Consider the following 27,239-nt stretch of genomic DNA (forward strand, 5'->3'; position numbering starts at 1 on the left):
AAATTTGTATCAATTGGCAATAAAATTTAATGAAAAAAATTGCTGAAGCTGTCAATGAGTCAATATTGTATATCAGTTCATTGCTAACAAGCTTTAATAAATAGCACTGTGAAAAACCTCCATCCCCAAAATGTTCAGTGTTTCAAATATGCTTTCAAATTTTGTGATTATCTGTTACTGTGGCTTTGAATGGTAGAAACACACAGCTGACTCAGATACTGAGCTTTTACACCATATATTTAACCTACTAACATTCTCTTTTATTTAAGAAAGTTATGATGAACTACAGAAAATACTTGTTTGGAAAAAATTTTAACAGTACAAAATAAAATATGTTTGAAGTAAATTCTTCATTATATACTTATATATAATATATAATACACATTATATATAATATGTATATATATTATATAATATATATAAAATACTTATTATTATATGCACCTCTCCCATGAGGACAGGCTGAGAGAGTTGGTGTTGTTCAGCCTGGAGAAGAGAAGGCTCCGGGGAGATCTAATTGCGGCCTTCCAGTACCTGAAGGGGCCTACAGGAAAGCTGGTGAGGGACTGTTTATCAGGGAGTGTGGTGACAGGACAAGGGGTAATGGCTTTAAGCTGAAGGGGGGTTGATTTAGATTAGATGTTAGGAAGAAATTCTTTACTGTGAGGGTGGTGAGGCACTGGAACAGGTTGCCCAGAGAGGTTGTGGATGCCCCATCCCTGGCAGTGTTCGAGGCCAGCTTGGATGAGGCCTTGGGCAACCTGGTCTAGTGGAGGGTGTCCCTGCCCATGGCGGGGGGGCTGGAACTAGATGGTCTTTGAGGTCCCTTCCAACCCAAACCTTTCTATGATTCTATGATTCTATACTTGCACTGAGCAATTATTTAAGCTGGTGGATCTCCTGGAAGTGTGTATGCTCATCACAAGCAAAATTGTCAAGTTTATGTATCATTAAAGGAGAAAACATTAGAACTACCAAGCAATAGAGTCAATTTATTGGGTTGTTGGTTTGTTGGGTTTTTTTAAAAGTTGCTACTTAAGAGAATTGTACAATATATAGCATGTAGACTAGATGACCAAAAGGGAAATATATACCATTGAGAGAAGGAAGTCCTCTAAAAACCCTTTAGGGAGTGGAAAGTTATCTTTAACTGAGAAGCAAACCGGTCATTCACTTTGCTGTTATTATGAAGATCCACATCTTACAGCAAACTTCTAGGTTGAGAGGCAACAGCTTTCAAATTGGAATACTTTGGTTGTTATGCATGTTTCCTTCTGTAGGGATATGTAGCTATACTGTACTAAGGGTTTTAAATGGTCTGCTTTATTCCTGTGTGAGGATACTAGGACTTTCTTCCACTTCAGTTAACCTCCGGATATCACTGACATTTTTCAAAATGTTGAAATGTACTTATTTCATATACTGCATTTCTTCCTTTGATTCATGTGGGAGAATGGTCTGTAGTGATGGTAGTACACAGAAAATAATTACCAGATTTTTAAAAGATAAACATATGTTAGAAACTGATGTATCCTTGGGGCAGGGACTGTCTCTAATTAAATGTTTATACAGTGCCTAATATAATTAAGCCAGGAGCTGGTTGACTGCTATGCATACCACAGTCCAAATATTTAATAATAATAACAACAGTTCTGCAGTCAATTTGATCTTTCTTCTGATATTTACAAGTGTTTTCCAAACATACACTGCAGATTTCTGCAACTTTAAGGGTTTCAGGCTGAAATTCTGCAGGCTGTTTGATTCTACCATATCCATCACTTTAGCACTCAAAATCTTGATCCAAATTCTGTCTTTTGTTTTGCATGTCAAATGGAGAATGGGATGCCCCTGTTTTGAGGGAGGTGGGACAAGTATCCAGTTGATTTTCTAGCATGCAGATGAAACAAGTGCTAGTATCACTGCTTAAAGTTCCAGCAAGCACCCCTACAGCACAACTCGGATGTAAGGAAACTTGCGTGACGCATTCTGTGATGACCTGTTCTTTGAAAACATTCTTCTGGATTCAGTATGCATTTGGTTTGCTGCACGCATTGGAACACCTTCTCTGTCATAATACATACTCTTGATTTTATTAAGGAATTAATCTTTACCAGGACAGTCTTGGCTTCCACTCAAACCAGGGTTGTCTTTGCACAAGACAGAACTCTGAAAGCAGGAAACTGTGAAAACTTTTGGGAGCCACCATCTGCAGAAAAAAGTTCTTCCTAGGGGTGGTTGGACAGCCATTTCCACTTATGTGACACCCTCTGCATGCCTAAAAATAAGGCCTTGATCCTCTAGGACAACTTCCACAGTTAGGAAGAACTATTTCTGGAAGCGGATACAATTTGTTGGTTAATGATTAAGAAGCTGCGATTTCTGTCATTGATTAATTTTTATGTCCCTTAAGTTAATTATTAGTGTTTGTATGTATAATTAATTTTATTCATGTTTGTATGAATTAATTCACACAAATGAATGCAAATATTAATTCATGTTTGTATGAATAACTAATAATTATTGTACTGAAAATTACAAGTGTTAATGATAATTTCCCTATTAGTTCATTTAGCTACTATTTCTGTGTATGACAAATTAGTCATGAATACACCTGTGCATTGGAACCCCAGAGCTTCCTCTTCCAGTTACTCCTTTAAGAAAATTATTAATGCCTGTTCCTCTGTAAGAGAATATTTTCCTGCCTAGGATTTGAACCTAATCTTTACAATTGTATCTTGGGGGTCTCTTTACTAAAACAGCCTTAGAACGTCTACCCATGAGAGCTTAATTTGGAATAGCCAACCTCTTTGCTGGAACTTAGCGTGAGCATGCTGCATTCATGGACCTGCTGTCCAGTGCTCGGAGACAAAACGAAATTAGGTGTAGCCTGATGACTACAGTAGGGACTGGCAAATAAGTATGGAATTCACTCTGTATTTTCATTTAACAACACTTCTTTAACTTGGAATCACCCTATGGTGCACTATAGTACCTTTACACCTTGGGCGCTCTAACTCTGTTGTTCAACAGGAGTTTTAGTGTGCAAAGAGGCATGAAGGGAGGTTACTTACCAGCTGATTTTCCAGAGTTGTCTCTACACAGTCATACAACCAATCTGCCTTGCCCTTGCTTTGGAGCTCTAGCTCTTATTTTTAACACTCGGCAGGCATACGATAAGAAGCAGGAGGGGGTGGGGCACAGTGCATTTGCTTAAAGAGATGGAAAAACTGACATTGCTCCTGTGTGAGAATACTACTTCATTCCCTCTGAAACAGCATTCCTCTGCACTGACAAAACTTAGTGCCAGAAATACTGAATCCCATTGCTTCAGTGTGAAAAGGCAGTTCTCAAAGAAGTCATTAGTAACTCCTCTTCAAATTTCAGTGTGTTCTTTACTATAATTTTTTCCAAGTATTTATGCTTACTTTATGTTATGTTGAATCACATATTTATATATTTCTGTGGTTATAAAACATATAGCATTGAATATGAGCTTATCGTTTACAGTTTTTACTTTCCCAGTGCAATGATGTAAATGTCTATGTAAGTGGGCAGAACACTGGAGAATTAGACCAATATATAATAGCATACCAAATTTGACAACTACTTCCAGCTGCATGATTTCAGAGGAGGTTTTATAACTAGAGGGATTTTGCAAGAAAAAAATATATGTATTTCAAGCATGACTCATTTTTAATTACAAAAGAGAATGCAAAGTAGTTGCTTTTAGTAAAATCAAAAGACAAGAGAAACAAAAGGTATTTATGAAATGTCTTGGTGTCATAAGATTAGAAGCATGACACTGAAAGCTAAGAGAAAAATCTAAGTACGCAAGACAAAATCTTTTTTTTTTTCCCTAGAATGTTTGTCTTTTAAAAAAAGCCTACAAGGGTTTTTTGTGGATTTTTTTCCCTATAAACATTTGCTTCATTGTACTGATTCTCAGAATAGTAGGAATTGTTAGCTGAATGAATAAAATGATCGTGAAATAAATGAGGACAAACATACAAACACTAATTGTTGCACTAGAATGTATCTGTTGTCAACCTTTACAGGTTGTCTTGCAGTTGTACGGTTCCATTGGCCCCAAATGGTACTTACTGAACCTTTTTTTTTATTTGTTTGGACCACGCCAGTATTACACAGGCAGCATGAGGGAATAATAAGCTGCATTCTTTGGGTTACTGAAGAGTCAGCACAAATTGTGCGAACAAATAACAATCAGACAAGGCAGTGTTTTATAACATCAGGACTGCAATCCATCTTTGGGATCTTTCAAAGCTGGGCTAATAAAGGCCCACTTACAATCCCCAGCAGAGTACAGTTTAATTAAATTTGTCCATTAGAGGACTCCTCCCCCTCCCTCTACATTTTAGAAATTAATTCTGCTTTCTGCCTGTTGTTCTTTCTACATCACAGATGCACTGAGCCTTCGTAACCGGCAGGTCATCTGCATCACGCTGAAAGTCCTCCAGCACCTGGTGGTCTCAGCTGACATGGTGGGGGAGGCCTTGGTGCCCTATTATCGGCAAATCCTCCCAGTCCTAAACATCTTTAAGAATATGAATGGTGAGTTATCCTCACAGACACTGTGTCTTTCAACTCCTAAGGTAAAAAGGGGCTTGAGGCAGGGTTAATTAACAATGTAGTTAAGATTTATTACTGTATATAAACTCAAATCCATTTGGAGCTCTAAATAATGGAAAACCCCCTCTTACTATTCCCTAAGGATGCACTGAAATTAACAATTTCATTTATTACTCCTTGCACATACAGTTTATTTAACGCAGTACAGAAGCACTGAAGCAGTTCTATAATCTTCCAATAATTAAATTGTAAAGTTTTGTAACAGTCTTTTGAATACATTAATAAATTGCAAAGGTTTTTTCCTCCCTCCAACACATTAGTTCAGTCCAGCCTTTTTATTCCATTCTGTGCTCTTCACAAGCAATTCACTGCTACCAGCAGGCTTAGGAAAGAATAAAAATAAAAGTAGCAATCAAACTAATTAATTTAAGGGTCAAGAGAACTCCTTGTTGTAGAAAAATCTCAAGTTACGTAACATCTAGCAAAACAGTGAAGTTTGAAGTTATTACTGCTCACTTAGCAGGTTTTATTATACAGAAATTTAGAACTAATTTGTATCTACAGCTGAGTATGTTGTTTTCTTTGTAGTGCAAACCTCTATTGCCAGTGTCAGTCTTGGTACTGTGAGTACCGTATACTGTGAATGCATTTATACCGTAGGGACCTGCTGAAATCAACATGATGTATCTCGCTTTTGCCAAATTAATCTTTAAAATATTTTTCTGTAGTAAATCTATCCATACTTATCTGTTCAATTATCTACCAAGTTACTGACTTTAAAGTTTCTGTTATTGATACGCAGCCGTATAGACCAACAGAAGTTAATTCCTCACAATCTTGCAAAAGAGGTTTTTCATTAAATTCATGGCATTTTAATAGTTATCTACAGGACTGCTTCCTATTATACTTTCTGTTTGCATTACTACAGAATGTATTATCTTATACTTGCTCTTTAGTGAGTATAAGATTCACGTCAGATTGAAAGCTGCCTGTCCAAAGACTGACTTGGAGACTCAAATGAGATTTAGATTTTAGATCCCTTTAAATACATGTATGTCTTTGACTCTGTTTTACTTTGTGAGAGACTTGCAGTAACATACAGAATCCCACAAATGCAATGTGGTTCAGATGACAACTGTGGCTTTCTAAAAGGTGTGGGATGAAAAGTTATGAATAAAATCCATAGGTTGAACTTAAGTAATTTCAATAGGGCTCCTTATGAATTAGAAGATATCCCCTTAACAGTTCCAATTTCAGTATCTGGCACAAAAAAAACCCTGAAAAAAGGACTCTCATTGATTAATGAATATACAATACATGCTTTTTTTTCCAAATTTCAGCCTGAAGTAGCCCATAAATTCTCTTGACTAGGCTTTTCTGCAGTGATTTCAGACGAATAATAGGGAAAGCTCATGTGTAACTAGGTACATAGCTTAACAAGGCATTAAACACATTCTAAGTATATCCTAAGTTTTTACTGTATTGTGAGGAAAATAAAGCATATTTTCAACATAATTGCATGACATCTGTGCTATGTGAATTTGTGCCTATATCAAACTGCACTAAATCTTGATATTTGCAGTTTAAGAACTAAAAAACCAATAAGAAATGAAAAGTAATAGTTCAAAAATAATGCCTTTTATTAAAGCATTACTTTTTTAGGAATAAATGTTCTGGAAGTTCAGTATTACCAGCAATGAAATGGATACAATTTGCAAGGCCTAGCATTTGAAACTTATTCAGTAGTTGCATGCAGGTGATAGAAAAGGATTCTTTCCTCTGTCTCCCCCTGCCTCGAAAAGCTTATATTTCTTACTTCCTTCACTGATGATTGACAGAACATGTGTGCTCCTTTCTTTCTCCTTTCTATCTCCCATATGCTTAACAGGCAACTCAAGTGCAGGTCTTTGCTCCTGGTTATAAGGAAGGTGTAGATAATGATCCAGGCTATTTTCTCCACTGCTTGTTCATACAGGTGGAAGACGGGATGAGTGAGTGTACACTCTTCTTCCTTCTTTTATGTATAGCTTGAGAAAGGAGGAACTGTGGTACATCTTCCAGCAGTTGTGTGAATTGCAGTCTACTAAGTCTGACACTATGCAAGTTTGTCCAGAATTAAGATAGCTGGAAGAAGCCATGTTTTAGTCATTGCCACCTTGCTAGATCAGTATCTTTCTGCTGAAAGGAACTCTTTCCCAAATTCAGCATCTGTGGATACCACTCTGACACTAAACAAGCTTATAGTCAAGAGAAGATTATTTAAAAAAAAAAAAAAAAAGTACTAATTAATAAGGCATTAAGGTCAATTTACCTTAAGGTCAAGTTACGTCATGACCAGTTCAGAACAAACCAACCAAAGTGATTCTTCATGCAGTGTGTGAGATGTGAAGCTCTGGAATTCATAATCCCAAATTCTTTGGATACCAAAAGTTTACATGGGTTCAGTGGAGGCTCAAAAATGTAATAAAAAAGAATCTATTGCTTGTTTAGTAAAACAGATGGATCACCTCTGGCTCCTGGCATTCCTAAACCACAAAATGGTGGAAGCTGAGAAAATATTAGGTGAAGTACCATAAATGTTTGTCTTACATTCACATGGCCTAGTCATCTCTTTTTGAGAGACATGCTTCTGGACTAGATGGGCATTTGCTATTACCTAAACCATCCATCTTTATGTTCTTCCTACACTGGTCCCTAGCAGACTTGCAAAAAATACTCAATTCCCATTGAGTTTAAAAATGTTCTGGAATATAGGTTCCTCAGAAATTTTATACATACTACATACCTATGATTTGTCTAAATCATGATTCACCTCACAATATTAGACAGGCTTATAAGTAAGACAGTAAAAAACTTGTATTGGCAAGATCTTCAGGTTAGGATATCAGAAACAGGTATTTAATAAAACAAATACAGAATGTAGTCTTAGCTTCTGCTTGTCACGTGCTTATCTCTTGAATTGTTCTTCAGCCAACAAAATTGGTAAATCATTGTTCAGAGTTCCCAGTGTTACCCGAGCTCAGAATATAACAATAGTTTGAGAAGCTCTCAGCTCTGTCCCACTTAGGTCTAAGCAATTCTTTCCAAATTCCCAGCTGTTCCCACCACCGAGGCTACAGTTCCACAGCGAGCAACAGTGTTGTTTAGCTGCCATTGTCTTCAAGGGGCATTCTGTGATAAAAAAGGAGGTAGCCTTGCAGGCAGCCATGTAGTGCAGCCGACTGATTCCCACTGCAGATTGTTACTGGATTAGCTGGGGAGACTCTGAACTATGTAAATCCTCTTTTCTGGGATCTGATGTCTTTGGTACTTAAAGATGATATCTCCTTGCTCCTAATAAGCATGCTGGCAAACTGCTTCTTAACTAGCCTCAAATGTTCCTTTATCCAGAGTTATCAATGCATTCTTTTTAATTGTATACAGAATATTGATTATTCGCATAAACACACTTTTTCATGTGTTCCTTTGCTTTTTTCATTGCACTTTTGACATCTCCACTTTTTTCTTCTTCTGCTACCTCCAAATCACCTTGTCATTATTTTGTAAACATAGCCCTTTTTGTAAATTAGCAGGTTCTGATACTGATGTCTTTTCCTATCTTATGATGTCTCTCAGACATGCTTGTCTCTAGAAATGTGTCTTCATAATGATATGTTGTCTTGATAACTGTATTATACCAACAAAAATGGTAAAGGACTACTGACCTTTTTGAACAGAAGATAATCTAGGTATTTAATTTTAAAATTTTAGCACCCATGATAGAAATCTTTATTAAAAGATTTTTAGTCAATACTTCACAAAGTGTCTGTTGACTTCTTCTGCATAATGCCTTTTAGTGAAGTACGTTTTTCTTGTAGTTTCATATGTCAAAGAAATAATTTTTATTTTGTTTTCTGAATTCTCTGTAATTTTATGGCAGTCTGTGAGAACACACAGTGTAAATGGAATTGCTGTTAACCAACAAATTAAGCTATGCCAAATATATTTTACCATTAGAGTTTGTGGGCCACAAAATAGACATAATTCAGGTAGGTGATTGCCAGGCATATGTTCTGTAATTTGGATCTCTGGAATTACAGAAATGGAGAAGGTCTATTGGTTGGATATGGGCAAATTCTGCCATTTTCTATCCATTCGTATTTCTTATGTACAGATGATTTTGCTACTGGTAATTTTTGTAAATTAAAAAAAAAAAAAGGAGAGTATTGATAAATTAAAAGTTTTAATTATTGAAAAAATCTAAACCATGTTCATCCATTCCGAGTCGTAAGATACAGGTAAAAATAAATCAATACGACTGAAGTTACCAATGCCAGGGAAAAGATCCAAGGCTCCAAAGATAGTCTGTCTGAAAGCCAGAGGAGAGAGCTCAATGAACTTCGAAAGAGTCTTGGTGGTGAGCAAGGGGCTTTTTGGTGCACAAAGCATATTTGAATTTGTGCCCTCCCTGGTGCTTAAAGCCCTGACCTGCAGTAGACATTTCTTTCCACTTGGGTTCCTGAGTCCTCTGTTGCAGAGCATTAAGACATAGAAGAGCAAAGTTCTACTGTTGGTTGCTACCACCAGTGTCCTTTTACTGGTGGGGACAGTGAGAGCATCCTCACCAACTGGCCATGGTGTGCTCTAAAAAAGGGTTGAAGCTTTCTGTTGAAACTGTTAGAGTCATAAGGAGTCTGGCAGGAGAGCAAGAGAAGGGAACATGAATTTGTGCCAGTGATTGGGGAATACTCCTGACATGTAGGAGCTGTTTGTCTAATCTCTGCAGACTGAGAGGGGACGAGCAGTCTCTAAGCAAGCTCCCCAACATATGGACTATTATGCAGATGTGCTACTATATAATATAAGAAACAAAAAAATTCATGATAATGCTTACTAAATCTATCATGAACCCTGTAATGCCACTGTAGTCTTCATTTAAATGTGTAAGTTAAATGCACTCTTATGAAACTCATTTCAATCTTGTGAAGAGGAAAGAAAAATATGTATAGACTCAAATAGAAATATTCTTTTTTGCATCACAAAAACTTTTCTTTTGGGATGTCTTATTTTCTAAGCTGTCTTTTATAAATCTGTGAGTTATCTGAGGTAAATATAATTTAAGAACAAATAGAATAAGTTTGTTATTTTAGGAAAGCAGGCAGAAGATAAAAATAACAGGGAAAAAAGGGGAATCTTCAGAGTCTGGAATATATTATTAGAGTGTATGTATACCAGAATACTGTCTGAAACAGAAACTTGTTTATTAAAAAGATTAGATGGTTATGAACAGTAAATTTCTCTTGTTTACCTGACTGATAAATGAAAATTTAATTCATTTAATTTAACAATTATTTTATGCTGTCAAATCTAAGCAGTCTTAACAGCTGTACTACATCAATTCATGGACATAAAAATATTTTCATGTCATCAGTTTATGTTATTCAGTGATCAAGAGCAGCTTTGCAGATAAAATAATGTAGTATAGATGAAAACAAAATATTATTAGGATTTACGTGCCTCAGACAGAGACATATGGGGTGGCATTGCACTGTGGAAGGTCCTTCACCACGGTAATTTTGTCTGTGACTTGATTCCGTCACTGCAAGGCAAACAGCGGGAACAAGGTAGACTGGAGCCCAAGTTTCTTTTGGCTGCAATAAAAATGCTTTGACACTATCGGTAACTTAAAGCTAACATAAACTTCTGACAGTCTCTATCTATCTAGTCAGTCCTTTAAAATAAAATTGTAGAGATATGACTGAGAATACCTGATGTAGCTGAATCATAGCATTCACCGAAGTGTGGACCCTCAAAGCAGAATTATACTGCATGCTTTACAGCACCTGAACTTCACTCGGGGAAAAAACATTGTCTGAAAGGTACTTCACATACTTTGGAGAACTCTATTTTACAAAATACAATAGTACTACATGAGACTCTAAAGGAAGAAGCACAACTTAAGTGTTTAATTGCAGAAGCAAGAGACTGTGCCTAAAGGTAAAAGTGTTCCCTGTATTGGAGTTGGAGTATTTTCAGAACTGCTTGTGTATTCTGGAGGCAGCAACGTTCCTCAGAGTGGTTCATGGTTATTAGTAAGAAGCAGCAATTATCCTTTAATGTGATTGACTATGCTCTAAAGAAAATCTCTTGCCCAGAACATTTCAACTGTTTGCTCCTTCCACTGGGGAATCCAAAAATGCTTTCACAAAGAATGTCAATCTTGCTCTAAAGTGCTTTACAGTTTGCCAACTCTGTGTTCAGAAATCATGTTTCAGATATTAAAAAACTGATAGCTTGAACATCAGCTTTTATAAAGTAATGTATTTGAGGTTCTCTTCATTTCTTCTCTGAACTTTGAGATTTGAGATTTTTCTCAGGCAACTTTTCTCAGGATTCCCCTGCTACTAAGATTAGGTGTGGGGGTTTTTTTTGGTTTTGTTTTTTTGGGTTTTGGGGGTTTTTTGGGGGTTTTTTTGGTTTTTTTTGTTTGGTTTTTTTTGGTTTTTTTAAACAGAAAATGGAGATTCCCACAAAATTAATTGATTCATGGTTGAGACTTGGATAAAAATCACCTAATACCATAAGGTTATCACTAAAATAAGGCATGTTCGTACACTAGTCATATCAGATCAGTAACATAAACTGTGTACTAAATCTAGTTTTCAAACTGTTCCTATGCTTCATTGTGACATTTATTTCTCATATTCCTATGCATATTTTGCAAGTTTTTTCATTATTTCCAAGCTTTCTTTGAATTCCATTTTCTGAAATTAGTTATGATTTCTGCAATTTAAAAACAAAGATTCTGAAATGGCTTTAAGGATACACACTTCAAAGGATTAAGGCCACCATGACAATACAGGTCTGAGTGAACAAATCAGTTTTGATACATTTTCTATTTTTTGATATACACCTTTAGCACAAGAGGATTCAGAATGTTCTGATTCATCAATATTTAATGAAAAATATTGTTGTTTTCCCAAAATGGAATCTCTTGTGCTGGTAAATCACCTTTTTAAACATATAAGTATAAATTGATTGCACTCAAAAAAGTTATTAGCATACTGGTGAGAAGCAAAACATATTTTTGTCATTCCCAAGTGTAATTAATGATATCATTTCAACACGCTTCCTATGAATTATAGTTCTAAGACTATTTATTTAGCAAATATACTTGAATGTTTTTAAGAACATCAAAACATTTTGCTTCTATGAGAACAGCTGATGGTCTTTTAAAAGGTATTTTTTAAAAATCTTTTGGTTTTTTGCCAAAGATCTCATCTTGAAAGCAAAACTCTCCCAAAATAGTGTTTCATATAGTAATTGAATATGGACTAGCAGGAAAGTGATCCTCAACAGTTAACAGCCGTTGTCTCACATATTTTGTTGCACACTGGCCGATCCCTACTTGTTTCAATGACAATTCTTGCATATGGAGTTACAAAAAAAGCCTACTGGAGTCCTGAAGTATGGAGACCCACCTGTATCAGCACATTTGTTACTTTAGTATCTTTAATACAAAGGATGTGATTTTAAGCTGATGATATAGTAAACTTTTAATATATAATCAAAACCCTGTCAGGTACTTTATAACACATTTAGAGAATTATCACACTTAGATCGTAATTGCTGGGTAATTTCTAATTACTATCTAATTTCTTAGCTGAAAATACAGCATCAGCCTGTGTAAAATAAAACTGACTCAGCAGTGATTAAATTGATGTTATTAACACTTACACTTACTTTTAATGTGTTAATAGTCTAATTAATTCAGCATCTTGAATCCTTGATAAAAGAAAAATAAAAACCTTCCCATGTCAGAAGGTGACATGCATCCAGTATTTTCTTTTTCCTTTTTCAGTTTTTAATTTTTTTTAGTATGTTGACCCAAGGAAAGGAGGGTTGTCTATTGGAGGTGAGACTTAAGACTTCTGAATTCACAGGAAATTCAGAGACGGGTAAAATAGTGGAAACATCAAATTCTTCCTGTGTTTCAGTGTAAACATTTGTAAAATGGGTATAAACTCAAAGGGATTATAAGCCTCGATCAACAATTTGTTTGGCAATTAATCAGAACTTTTACAAAGTTCCAGGAATGTGGGTATGTACATCGGTGACATCATTTTCATAAAGTTAAGAGTTCATGTCATGCTTTGCTGTAATACTATTGTGGGATTTCTGTTCCTAAGGGAAATAATGACCTTTGGAAATCTGATGTTTGAGGAAGATGTGGACATTCAGGACTGGACTTAAGTAGAATTACAATAGTATCTGTACATCTGCCTATTTTGTATACTTATACCTGTCTTAATATCAGCAGGTAAGTATCTGGTCTCCAAATGAGACAATGAGGTGCTTAAGTTACCTGAGAAGCCCATCTTGTAGGCATGCTTTGAGCAAATCTAATGCATTGCTGCAACATTAACATTAAAATACAACAGGCATAGTAATTTTAATTTATTTTACTTGCAGCTTTATTTTTGATTTGTTTGGTGTTGGGTTGGCCAAAAAGGCCAACAGCATCCGGGCTTGTATCAGAAATAGTGTGGCCAGCAGGACTAGGCAAGTGACCGTCCCCCTGTATTTGGCACTGGTGAGGCCATACCTCGAGTACTGTGTTCAGTTTTGGGCCCCTCACTACAAGAAAGACATTGAGGTGCTGGAGAGTGTCCAAAGAAGAGCAACAAAGCTGGTGAAGGGTCTAGAGCACAAGTCTTATGAGGAGAAACTAAGGGAACTGGGGTCATTTAGCCTGGAGAAAAGGAAGCTGAGGGGAGACCTGATTGCTCTCTACAACTCCCTAAAAGGAGGTTGTAGTGAGGTGGGTGTTGGTCTCTTCTCCCAAGTAACAAGCAATAGGACAAGAGGAAATGGCCTCAAGTGGCACCAGGGGAGGTTTAGATTGGATGTCAGGAAAAAGTTTTCACTGAAAGGGTTATTAGGCATTGGAACAGGCTGTGCAGGGAAGGGCTTGAGTCACCATCCCTGGAGGTATTTGAAAGATGTGTAGATGTGGCACTTAGGGACATGGTTTAGTGGTGGACTTGGCAGTGCTAGGTTAACGGTTGGACTTGATGATCTTAAAGGTCTTTTCCAACCTAAACGATTCTATTATTCTAGGATTCTGTGGATTCATTTTTTTAGATAAAACGCACATATGATTGTGTGAGGTTCAACTAGAACCCACAGTTTTCAACTGCTGTTTGGCTGTGTAACTGCTAGGCACAGACTCTTACTTCATCTATAAATTTCTTCTTTGGAGAGGAGTTCTGAATTCTTTGCTGAACCTAACCAAGCTACAGCATGAAGGATGGTGCAGACTGACATAGATTTATCTAGTAAAGTACTACCCACAGATTCAGCTGGTTCAGCACATGTTCCAGTTTGGCGGGATTGCATCTCCATAGGTTCACAATTCCCCAGCTACCTCAGATATATCAGAGCTGCACCTTCCATTCTGCAATTCTGATTAAAACCCACTAAGCTTTGGAGGAGTGGAATTTCAGATGTGCACCTGCACTTCTCATTTTCAATTGATTTGCTCTAGGCAAATCCCTATGGACTTCTTTGTCACCCTTCTGAGGCTCCTGATTCAATTTGCAAAGAGCCGAGACACCTATGTTTCCTCTCTAAATGTTAAGGCTTTCTTTGGATCTACTCATTGCAAGTAATCTAGATTATTAAAAATTTGTTTGCTGTCCTTCCAGTTAGGAGCTATTCTTGCTAATTAATTTCTATGTTTTTCACATAGCTGGTTTGCATATAGTGGGACTGAGACATTATTTCTTCAGTTGGACTGGCACTGCCTGCTTCATTTAGAACTACTTTCAGAGTACATGTTAAATAATTCTGACAAAATATTTGTTTTCTGCATAATTCTTCTCTTTTTATGTCTGTTTGCAAACAAATGTGCCTAAGTTTGAGGGAACATATGGTTTCAACTTGTCACATTTATTAAGGTAGCATATTTTTTTATTTTAAATATACATCCAAAATATGTGCTTATTTAATAATTCTAAGTGGATTATGCTTGTTTATTGCAGATACTTTTAATTTGTGTGCTCAATTAGGATTCCTGTTCTGAGAAGACTATTTCTGTGAAAGTCAGTGTGAAGTTGCCAAAATCACAGAAATTTGCTCTGCACCTGGCTTTCTGGTTTTATATATATATATATATATATATAAAAACCAAACGCCCCAAAAAACCAACCAAAAAAACCACAATGGGGAGAGAAGAGCTTGAGAAAGAGAGGGAACTCCTTGTCTGGATGACAGTTTTCCTTGTGGCATCTCCCTCTTGCCCTCAAGGAAAACAGATTAAAGCTCCATGTAATGGAACGATACCGGTGGGAGCATAAATATTGCACTGTGATTAAACCACCAAAATACTCAGGTGATTAAAGTGCTTCAGGTCCTTCAGTTATTATTCTGTTATATCATTTCATCTCATTTCAAGGCATTGCTTTTTTCATAGTTTTTGAAGAACACTCTAGGCAACAAAGTTGATTTTGTGAGGTCCGTAGCTTTGGACTATTGATTTCTTTTTCTATATTGCACATCCATCATCCTACTTTTTAGACACACCAACAAAAATATATATTCTTGTTATAATATCTGCTGATGCAATTAGCACATAGAAATCTCAGCTTTTTTGACAGCACTGTACTAGCTGAGACGTACCCTTTTGACTTTTCTTACTTGAGAATTAGGTGAACTAGATCAAAGCATTAGAATATTAGTGTCTGCATCTAATCCAGAAACTTCTGTTTCAGCTAGAGTTAGGTTTTGGGGGGGAAACAATCAATCAATCAAACAAACACAACTCCAAACACATGTTTTTATATTAGGACTTTCACACCACTTATACACAACATTAGGTTCACTGTTATTTTCTATTTGAAAGCTAAATTAAGCATTCAGGAAAAGGTAAGAAATGCCAAAGCTAACATTCAATTCTAGCTCTTCTCACGTTGTTTAAGGTATTATGATACAGTTTCTAATCAAGTGTTTATCTGCTGTTTATAAAATAACAGAAATATTTTGCACAATTTTTCACAATCTTGGATAAATGTGTAACACTCATTCTTTTTACTGCATTGTGTTTTTCACTGCTGTGCTGACGTTATACATTTTACTGACACACAGTTTCTGTATGCATTTTCTCTCTGCAGTATATATCTAAATATCTTTTCATTATTTAACAACCTTTGCTGCAATTTGTTCGCCAAGTGCTTATGAAATTGTGTGTGTCAGAACATACTTAGGAAGGACTACCTGGGGAGCCATAGGGAATGAGTTTACAATTTATTGTTTCCACAAAAGATGTATAAGTTCAAGGGATATGAAGTAGGGGGATTCAAGGGAAAAGTGGCCACAGTGAGGACTATTATATTAAACACTTTTCCTTATTTTAAAAGATATGAAAGTCTCTTTAGGAATTGCATAATGCTCATACTTCTCCTTCCTGGAGAAATTTAATCTGGTAAAGAGGAATCTTACCAAAACTTTTGAAGTTGTCAACTACACATTTTTTTTTACAAAAAATAGAGACTTTCTCTTTAAAAAATAGAACACTGCAAACTCGGTCTGGTCTTGGGCTGAAAACAAAGCAAAACAAATCATCAGTTGGCACCAGAAAATATTTGCAGTTCCTGCTGCAGTTCTTCAAGTTTAATTTTGATGTCTCGTTCTCCACTGTAGCCTGAGTTTTCACCCACATTAAATTCCCCGTTACAGTCCTCATCCGGGACCTGCACTGATCACTGCTTAGTCAGTGGGTGCCTCATGAAAGGTAGAAACAAAATTAAAATTATGTGAAACTGTAACTTCAATGAGCCACAGTGACAGAATTTCCAAATCAACATTTTCTTTCTACACAGGTAAAACTGTAAAATATACAGCCGATATACAGAGCGAAGGTTGTCAAATGGTACAGTACCTCATGTGCCACTGCAAAGTGCCTTTTCTACTGGACATTGGCTAAGATATCAATATTCTGAAGCAATTTCCTATAGTGTCAATAGTAATTGTATAATTTATTTTTTTTCACTCCCAACAATCCTTGTGTATTGATACATTGTTTCTTGTTTTTTACTTAATTTTTAAGTTCTCTGAGGCAGAAGCAGACGCATTTCTGATGTGTTTGTGTGGTGCTATCAATGATGAATTCATGACTCGAGGTCCCTGACTAGGATTCTTAAGTTCTACAATAATACAACTACAAACCAACTATACGGCATTGAACTGAGCTAGAGATTGTGATTTGGAATTAAATGCAAGTGTAGTTTTGAATTATATAATACTCCATATATTGCTATTATGAGTATATTAAAGTATAGGGTATTACAAACAATGATGATCAATTTATTCCTTGATAAGTGAGCAGAAATTCCAATTACACATATATATTCATAATATTTCTGTAATTAACAGAGTAGAACAAACAGAACACAAATTCTAACGGATAATTGAGGAAGGAAACTTGATCCATAAAATGGCAATTTTTTTTCAAAGAATTTTCTCCTTCAGCAAACCTCACTTGTTTGTTTGTCAGCCCTCTTTTTTTCTTCTTTTTCCCCCATGTTTCATTTATTTCCTAATCCCATTGTGCTTTATGTCAGTCTTACAGAAGACTTTACTACTGTTTTTATTTTTTAAGCCAAGCCTAAGAATAAAAAATTCTTTCGGTTTTACTGTTTTACTATTATTATCAGTGTCTATGTGTAAGACATGCCACCAAATGAAGTGAAATATATTTTAAGAATTAATTTTTCCTCCTCAACCAAAGCAAATGGGGAGGCGGGGGGGGGGGGGACGGCAGTTAAAGAGAAGAGAAAGTTTTTTAAGATCTCTATCCAGTATAGCATAATAGTATGCAAGAAAGTGGGAGAAAGAAAATTGCCTAACCTTTTCTTTGTAGAGGAAGTTCCTGAATTTACTATAGTTGAGAGATATTTCTGTAGTTTTATCTGAGGATGGTTTTCTCCTAGAGTTGTGCTCGTGTTGTGATTTTTCCTTCTTGTTACCTGTTTAGTACTCAGAAATTTCCATTTCTTCCTTGCCATTTTCTCAGAAGTTGTCCATCTGTGTGTGTTGTGATTTGATGAGCAAAGCAAGTATACTTTTCAGTCATGTTTGCTTGAGTGAGTGAGCACCAGAGGAATGAAAAGAACGAAGACATATGCAAACATACCCAAATCTCTTTAGCTCGCTGTATTTTGGATTAACGAGAACTGTACACTAATGAAAAGCTATACTGACAAATGTAAGAGTGCAGTGTTAAAAGCTGATCTGTATTTTAAACTGTAGATTACATATTGTATTCCTGACTAGCAATGGAAAGAGAAGGAAGGTATTCAGAAACGCTGGATATGTGAAACTGAGTTTCATCTTTGGAGAAACCTGTCTGTCTCCACTGACTGCAGGGAGAGCCCAGAGAGGTTAGCCTTACTTGGAGCGAAGTTAGCGTTGGTGAATAAACTGTTCGTGTGTCAGATTTCAGAGAGAAGCAGACTGTCCCAGTAGATTCCACTATTTTCACAAGGCTACCAGTTGCAAATCAAAGCCAAACAGTGGAGTGGTCATAACAGCCAAATCCTTATAGAGGTCCAGGGTTACATACTAAGCAAAATAAATATCAGGCAAAAGGATAGTCTGAGTTGCAGGCTCTGTAATAAAAACGTTGTGTGGTATGTTAATTGAGCAGCAGCACAAATAGTTACAGTAGGCATTATGAAAAGGCAATTTCCCTGAGGCAGAAAAGACATGCTCTTTGGCTCCCAGAATCTGTTCTTGAAAGATCTTAAATTGGTTGTGTTCTTTTTCTGTAAAATGAACTCCCTCACACCTTATTTAACCACCTACTAGTAATGCAAACACTTTGATGAAACCAAATATGAATGTGAATGATTTTGTTGCTTTGGAATACTTTTTCTAATGTTCCTTGAATTGGTGTAAACAAATACTTGTTATAGGGGGACTACTATATCACAGGCCCCCACAAGGAAGAGGTACGTATCTAGCAAACTTAAATGATCAAAAGAGATTGGCATACACACACTTGTCTGTGAACAGGAAAACTGAGAACCTACCATCTGGAATATTGTATGTGTAGGGATGGAACCAGAAAACAGGTGGGGTTTTTGGGGGGGTTGGTTTTGGGTTTGTTTTTTCTTTGTGTAATGAAGGCAGATCTATAGTGAAGAACCTATTACATTATTCTTAGGGGTTTAGCAATTCAGGGTTCTGTTGAGGAGATGCAAAGGTAATTTCCTAGCTTCTTGAAAACTAATTTCTTGATATATCAACTTTTTAATGGAGTCTAGAGAATAGGTCAGATATACAGCTGAATTTAGGGAGGGAAACAAAGAAGTAGCACAGAATAAATGTAAACCTTTAAGGTCCTCTTTTGCAGAGGAACTCTTCTTCCACTTATTCTTATCAAACAAAGTATTCTTGCTGCTCTGCCTGAAACTAGTAGGTAGTGAAGAGTCAGTATTTCTTGTATGGAATCCCAAAGAAACCCATGAAACTCAAGGTAGGAGCAAAGATTTGTTTGTGGAGGCCAACTGGAGAATAAGAATTTGATATGTAACTTAGAAAAAAACCAAACCCTTGATTACTAGATTTCAAAATATTACATAACTTGAACAGAATTTATAATATAGGCATATTGCAGGTTTAAATATGTCTCATGTGTGTGTTCATGCAAGAAGAGTATTCCAAGCCTTTTTCTTTTTTCCAAAGGCTTTTCTATTTAGAAAGTAATAAAATGAAAAAATTCTTTACATTTACATTATAATATTCTTAATTGCAAGACAGATACAAAATACAGGTTACCTATTTGTTTCAGATTCTGTCCTCTGATGCAACCTAATATTTTCAGAATTTAGTGTTCCTTTTTTCGGGGCTATGACATGTAATTCCAGCCATGTCCCAGATGTTTAGGACATCTGGATCATATACTGCATATGAATAATACTGACTAAGGGCTTCAATCTGCAATCGTTATGCAGATAGTAAGATCTGGAGAGCTTACTCAGAACTGAGGACTGCAATTGCCCAAGTGGCAGACTCTCAAGATAAAAAGTTGACATCACTGAATCCAATGAGAATTTTTCCATTTTTTGGAGTCATATTCCTTGCAAGTTAAACACCATATTTGTCAGCTGTGGTCTGTCCCTACTTCGTTCTTTGTATTACTTCTTAGAGGGAGCAAAGATGTTTGTGAACTATAATTCACAAAGCTATCAAAACAAATAAAATAGAAATACAGTCCCAATTGCTATTTGAGCTATTGTGCTCAAATCTCTGTCTTGATAAAAGTAACTCTGAGGAGTAATATATGATACATGGGTGCAAAATTAGCTTTTTAATATATCATGTGTTTAAATGTAATATAGTTCTCTTGTTCAGATTTTATTCAACAAAAATCATGCTGCTTTACACATTGATTTTGGTTTTTTGTTTACTTCCTAACCCAATACATGAACTTCACTAGAGATTTTTGAATTGGAAGTGAACTGACCAAGTTCAAACTTTTGTGGATTTTTATTTTTTAGGCCTGAATGTATGCTACTTGATCATTAACAAAATTAGTGTAAGTAAGTGATCACTTACAATATTGGTTTAAGTAAATTATTTATCATTTATGGTTAAAGTTTATTTCTGTTTTGCTCTTATCCATCATAGCTGTATCTGTTCTTGTATGTTGACTCACATATTATTACTATTTTTATCTTATTTTTTCATTACTATATATATATTTTAGCTCCATCCATTTACATAAGCATATCATATATTGCACAAGTACTGAAGATGAGTTATGTGGACAATCAGTAACTTATTTATTTTAAACACTTTAAAATGGTATGTCGCTTTAGGAATATTTTCAAGTGACACTTTTAACACTAGTAAGATTAAGGAGAACTAAAAATGCGTACATCTACATTCCTGACATCATGATGGCTGTGTAATGTAACATATCTAAATGTCTATGTTAGTATGTGCTGATGTGCAAAGCTAGTGGGATAGAAATACTCTAAACTAAGCATTGGTTGCGTACCACAGCAAGTCTGTTATTGTATTAACCTAGATCTGGTAAATCCATATTGCAATACAGACAGCAAAACCTATCAATACTGCACATTATTGCATATTATTTTATGTGAAGTATTGAAAAGAGAAAGTTTGACTAGAACAGAGTTGCTCTGAAATATACACTGTATATCACATCTATCCCATCATCTCTCAGGTGATTTTGGTTTTTGCAAGGATGATTTTGCTTTTTGCTAGAGAATGTTTTTTGTAAAATTATTAGTGATTACAAAATAATCATAATAAAGTAGATATACTTTAATTCCTCACCTCTGGGGGGAAGGAAAAAAAAAAAAGAAAATCTGTCATTCTAAAATCTTGGTATTAGAAACATGTTTTGTCAGCCTGGGAATAAGTAAATACTTAAAAGTCCGATGAATTTAAATTAGTGAATTAGAACAAAGATGGTTTTATTCTCCCTTCATTTAATAGAGAACTGATATAGCCCTATAAAGAAGGATTTAGGGTGCTATCACTACCATTATCTCATGTGCTTAAGAAAGCAATAATAGAGACATCGTTGTTCCCAAAGATGGATACATGAAACACCTGTATTTAGGACAGGATTTTTTTTAGTCAGCAAGACAAGGTTTATTGATATACATGATTTGATAAATAAAAGTGAACTTAAGTAATAATACAGAGAGTCTGGAACATATTTCTTGGGATTCTGATTTTCACATTTGAAGTGCTGATAGTAGAGAGAGACTTGCTAGACCTCTTTCTCCTGTCCCATTTAGACACTAATGTTTTCTGCATTGCCTTCATAAAGCTATGTTCTTCAGTCTCTTTTGCTCACAGAAAAGGAAATTTAATTTTTGACCTTCAAAAGTGTAAAGTAAGTCTTCTTACTATCTCATACAGAAATTAGCATATATTATTCATACACTATGATGTGATGTTATGCAGTATTCCTTGCTTGGGTTTTGTTGCTTCCATTCTACACTGAAAACAAGTAGTGACCAATTTTTTTCTTCTGTGGTATTTAGACTCAGGCTGCCGGGGAGACAATGAGGCTATATCCTTACTGCTAAATTTAAAAAAAAAAAAAAAAGTAAATATTGAGCTCAATATTTCAAGCACTGGATCCCTGATCATCCATGTCACTTAACTGTTAGCACTGTGGCTGGCATGGATTTGGCCTGTGCCAAGTGGCACAACTGAGGCACATTTTTTGTGTCATGGGCACACTTTTTTGTATATAAAGCACACACAGGACCATTCATCCACCAGATAGTGTGGACAAAACTTTGGTGACTTGGGTACCTCCTTCCCACAAAGTTTTTCAATTCATTTGCAGCATGTTTGGCACCACCCTCTACCCCATCTTTGTTCCACTCCTAGTTTGCATGCTACGTGAATGCCACTCTGCTGGGCTGCATTAAAGCCAACTCATTATTTCAGACACGTTGAACTGAAGAGAGCACTGAAACCATAATAATCTTTTTCTGAGGGTCAGACGTATGTCACCTGGGGCTCAAAAGTCACTGCCAAGTGCTATGCAGCATGCTTTTGCCAATTGGCCCCAGGAGGATAGATACAGTCCAAAAATTTATTCCTTTGGTAACTAAAAAAGTTACTTCAGTTACTTCCAGGACAGGTTTAATTTGTTTTAATGATTAGGAAGTGAATCTGAGATAGCTTCATGCTTTGCAAGTATTAATGTACTACTGTGTACTGTACTGTGTGAATAATTCAGTCCTTTTTCTGTGAATTTAGCAGCTCCAGGGAGCTTATTGCAACGTCTAGTCCGTGGTTACACGGCAGCAAAAGATGCTATACGCACCAGAATGCTACTTAAATTTTGTCCCTGAGGGACTGGCGCCCGACATATCACACCCTGGCTTTGTCCCTTCCCTACAAATGAAACAATTCTACAACCACCTTCTACCAAAACCAGATATGCTAGGGTACAGTTGGATGGATTGGAAATGTAGGTAAAAATTGGCACAGAAGGTTACTCCGGTACTTCTGTCACCTTTATACTGGTGGAGATTCCCAGCCCTCATAGGGGTTCTCCAGGGGCAGCAGCCGGGTCGCTTTGCTGTTGATTTGCAAATCCCACAGTGCAACAGACTGGTAAAAGAAATCAAGACTCTGTCAATATGAGTTGTTAAACAACCAATGGTCCTCAAATATCGTTGCATCTTTCAACTGTCTGCATACTCTATTGCAATCAAAAATGTTTGTTAAATGGCTGGAATATATGCAGATTCTTCATTGGTTTGTTCTGTTTATGTGTTTGCCTTAATTAGATACAGAAGCTCAGACTTAGCAAATGTGTTAAAAAGTTGCATGTTAAAATGTTTGAGGTTTTTTTTACTATTAAAGAACTGTATTTCAGTTGAGAATATGGATACTGCAATAAAAATTATATCAAGCCTTTTCTGTAATAGTTAATTTTGAAAAACAGTGATCAATTAACTTACTATGCTCTACATTTATTTTAATATTTTTTGGTCTTTTTCTTTTGATTTAACAAAAGTACTTCTCCTTACTGCAGAGAGAAAGATATTTGTTCTGCTCGCATGAGTGCCATCAGAGATGCATAGTACATTATTCAAGGGCAGGATTCTGCACACATTTACTCTCCTATGATTAAATTTAGCATGTTTTGTCCAGTTCAATTGTTCATCAACATCATGAGAAAAAGGTCCCTTTTGCTGCGTTACTTTGTGTAGTTAAAATGGCATGTGATATGTTGTTTATGTAAAGGAGCCATTTAGAGGCCATGGGTCCAGTTCTCATACCCTTGTTCACACTGAGGCAATACTTTTTATAGTTATTGATCGCAAAGAAACAAATTGCCTGGGGGAGCCAGGGGATTTCATAAAATGAAAGCCTGTTCAAAATCTTAACAAGAGCAGAATCTGGTGCTAATCAAAGCAGAAGTGTTTAAATGCAGAAGCCTATTTTATCAGATGCAGTGACAGTCACCATGCCATAAATTCAGTTATCTAAACACTAATTATATTAGTTATGCATATATTAATTATATATTATGTTTATAATTATGTTGTGCATATATTAATTATATATTATGTTCCTTTTACATAACATTATCTTCACATTGGAAAGTGGTTGTGAGCAGACAATATTATTTCAATTCCTATTAATTAGACTTTTGTGTAACATCTGTCCCTGACCAGGCCAGGAACCAACTGTACCTTTTCTACTGTACTTTGCTGGGCAGAAAACCCATTTAGCTGCTGCTATATCATGATTATATCAGTAAACTATGCTTGTTTGTCTTCCACAGTAGGACTGCGTGTGTACTGAATAGGAACAAAAGTAGAGTTTTGTGAATTCTTGCAAAATGGCAGACAAGTCCTTCAATGGTTTCAGCTTTGTCTCTAGGTAACTCTCTGGTCTCAGAAATTTTTATACAGTTTACCACTGGATTACTTCATAGCTCGTCTTTCAAGATGAGAGTTCCTTTGGAAGTAATCTCATCCACAAATTTGTGAGTTCCCACTGTGGGCTGGAGAATTTTCAGGTACAGGCTGAGTCTGGGAACACTCTTAAAATCTATCAAACATTTGGGATTGAGATGCAATGTTTAGCAGTTGGGTGAATATATATGTGATGAAACAATGTTGTGAAAATCAAGAGTTTCTTGCATAACATGTATGAAGTGTACAAATTCCAAATATTAAAGACTATAAATTACAGGAAAATCTACAATGATCCGTGTTGATCTGTAGCACAATATCTATTGTTAAATGTAATTTAGTCTTCAGAGAGGTGTTAATTTTATTTCAAGACCTTACTCAGTATGGAATTTATTTTAATTTAAAAAATGACATCAATGGCAGAATTATTGGAGGGAAAATATTTTTGAAGGAACTGTTATATTAGACAAATAATGACCTTTAAGTTGCAGTGCAGGAAATAAACTATTTTCAATAGTAGAGTCTTCTATTTCAAAAGTAACAGTCTCATTTCATGTCCACCTCTTTCCAGATTTTTTTTAAGGTTTTTTTCCTAGTAAGTTACGCTGCTCTCAGGTAAAGAACAGAGATTGATTGCAATGAAGAATGACATTTCATTTTTTCTTTGGTTAGATTTAATGCAGATCTAACCCACATATAGAAGCATAACTAGAAACATATTTTTAATGCCAAAATTGTATGGATGACCTGGAAGTGTATAAATTTAGTTTAACTTAGATGTTTTCTACACTTCCACTTTGTTTTCATCAGTATTTATGCTCTTTCGCTCCTGAGGCCTTGCAGCTTTATCCTAAAGTTGTAGGTAAGTGCAGACTTTTTCTCCTTCCTTCTAAGAGGAAAAGGTTATAAAATCCAGATTTCCTGCTTTAGATCTGAGAACACATAAAAAATCTGGGATGTTTTATAAATCTTCATTAAAACTCAAAAAGCATTACTCTTTATGCCATTTCTATAAGCATTGCAGTTTTGTAAACATTATGGAATTTCACTACTGAAAAACTTTAGTTGAAGGGCCTCTTTGGTTCAGTTTAAATGGCAGCTTTGTTTCAGAGTAGAATAATACATTAAGTTTAGGGGATTTTTTTTTTTCTTTTTAATTCATGATTGTTTGAGTCATTGTTTAAAATCTAGTGCTGCTTGCAATGTCATCTGGGAAAGAATGTGACAAACAATTCCCTATTGTTGTGTAATAAACTTAGTTTCTTATTTATACATCCTTAGTACTTGTTGATTTTGCTTTATACATTTGCCATTTTATTTGCAAATGTTTATATAGCAAATAAAAATAAATATAGTAAATTGTTATTTAAGTTGGGCAAAAATGCATGTTTAAGAATCTTTATAATTTGTATGCTTGCATTTATTTATTTATTTGCAGAAAAATTTAAACACATGTAAGCAAATCCTAAAAAAAGATTATTTACATTTCTGTATTCTTAAGCTATTGTTAAATTTCCTTTTTCCAACACTTTTAATTGCAGTGTGTGAAATTTAAAAATCTGCTGCCACAGCACCAGAAGATGAATTATAATGATACTTTAGTTTTAAGTAAAGAATTATACTTTTTTGTGCACAGTTTTTGTAACATTTATTTGATATTTTAAGTGTTTACTCAAATGGGAAACTGTTTCCACCACATTACATATCTGTACTTCATTCTATAGATTATGAACAGCAGGGATTAAAATTAAACTGGTGATACGATTTTACATGATTAATTGCAGATGAAGATTAGAACACTGATAAACTAGTTACCAGAGAAGCTCCTCAATGTGCCATTTTGCTGTGCAGGGTCTAATAAATAAAAAGTGATTGGAGAGGAATGGTGATGTCAGATTTAACAGTAACTGAGATTACATTTTCCTCTTGTTTTTTAATGCAATTTTTACTAGCTTTTGTTGCTCTCTGACCTACATTTCTATCAGTTACTCATGTTCACAGTGTTTAGGCACTGTCCTACTAGTTGTAATTGCCTGACAGTAGGAAATGACCTAAAATTGTTTTTATGGACATCATTTGTATGTATGCATATGTGTGTGTATATATACTTACACACAGACACACGCACAGACACATATATATTAATGCACATGCACACATGCTACCCTACTCTTCTGGAAGAATTTTTTTACTTTTAGCTTGTAAAAGTATTTTAAAACTTGCTTATTTGTAGTCTGTGCCATATATGCTTTGAAAAGAGCATGTTGATGCTAGTTGGGGAGTAGAAGAGATGGTATTACAGTGTTATTTCTGGGTTACAGACAGTTTTCCACATGTTTTGGAGGCTGGTGGGGTCAAAAACACTGGGACAAAACCAAACATCTGTAATTCCTTGTGTTCATATAGCCATCTCCTGCGGTAAGCAGATCTCAAAAATAGAATAAATTTATATATCGTAATGTAGATATTACATGAGAATCTATCTTATGGATCATTGACAGTGGTGTAGCATATGTTGTGCATCTTAAAAACCAGATGCTTAAGTCATCAAGGTGACCGTTTTTTAAAAATGCCATTATTTTATGATATACTGCATATTGGAAAGGAAGAATGGTACCTTTCAAGTTTAATGTCCTCTACAGCACACCTAGACTCAAATCTAGCTAACTGTTCCACAATACTTTTATCTCTGGGTTTGTGCATTTCTTATGTGTCTGTAATGTTTTCTCTAACTTTGGAAAGTTGTATCTTTATAAACTCATATCTACCAGTAGTTTTGGATTTTAGCAGAGAATTCAAGGATTATGTACTGCAGTGATTATTAAAAGTTTTCTACATAAAGTGAAACTGCCACAGAATCAAGCTGCTCTGTCTTACAGCGTATTTCAGCATCCAAAGCCATTATTAATTGACCTTGGTAGCTTCATTAAAAAGAGACAGAACAACTTTCATGCGTGTGTCAGTACAGATGGTGATAGCCCCAGAACTGTTGCTTCAAGCCAGAGATCACAAGCTATTTTAAAAAGAGCATATCCCTCGATATACTTCCTACTGATCATGGTCCATTAACAGTACTAAGGTCCAGTGGGAGAGGGGGCTAGTCGAGAACTCTACTTGGCTGCTTTAGGGCAGAGACTGTGTTATGCAGTTTACTGCACTAATTATATACTCTTGATGAGCTCATTA

At 35.6% G+C, this 27,239-nt stretch overlaps 1 protein-coding gene across 3 annotated transcripts in view; it reads left to right on the forward strand.

Annotated features, from left to right (window-relative positions):
- The window catches only part of PACRG (parkin coregulated), a 260,040-nt gene that overhangs the window by 151,805 nt on the left and 80,996 nt on the right, over positions 1 to 27,239 (forward strand). For 2 of the 3 annotated variants that reach the window (XM_054822696.1, XM_054822697.1), the window contains exon 5: positions 4,420 to 4,569. The exons of the other annotated variant lie outside the window; for it this stretch is intronic. In XM_054822696.1, coding sequence (XP_054678671.1) covers positions 4,420 to 4,569 — 150 coding nt within the window. The remainder of the gene's footprint in view (positions 1 to 4,419; positions 4,570 to 27,239) is intronic. 3 annotated transcript variants of the gene reach the window in all.

This window comes from Grus americana, chromosome 3, assembly GCF_028858705.1.
Source record: "Grus americana isolate bGruAme1 chromosome 3, bGruAme1.mat, whole genome shotgun sequence".
Taxonomy (NCBI): domain Eukaryota; kingdom Metazoa; phylum Chordata; class Aves; order Gruiformes; family Gruidae; genus Grus; species Grus americana.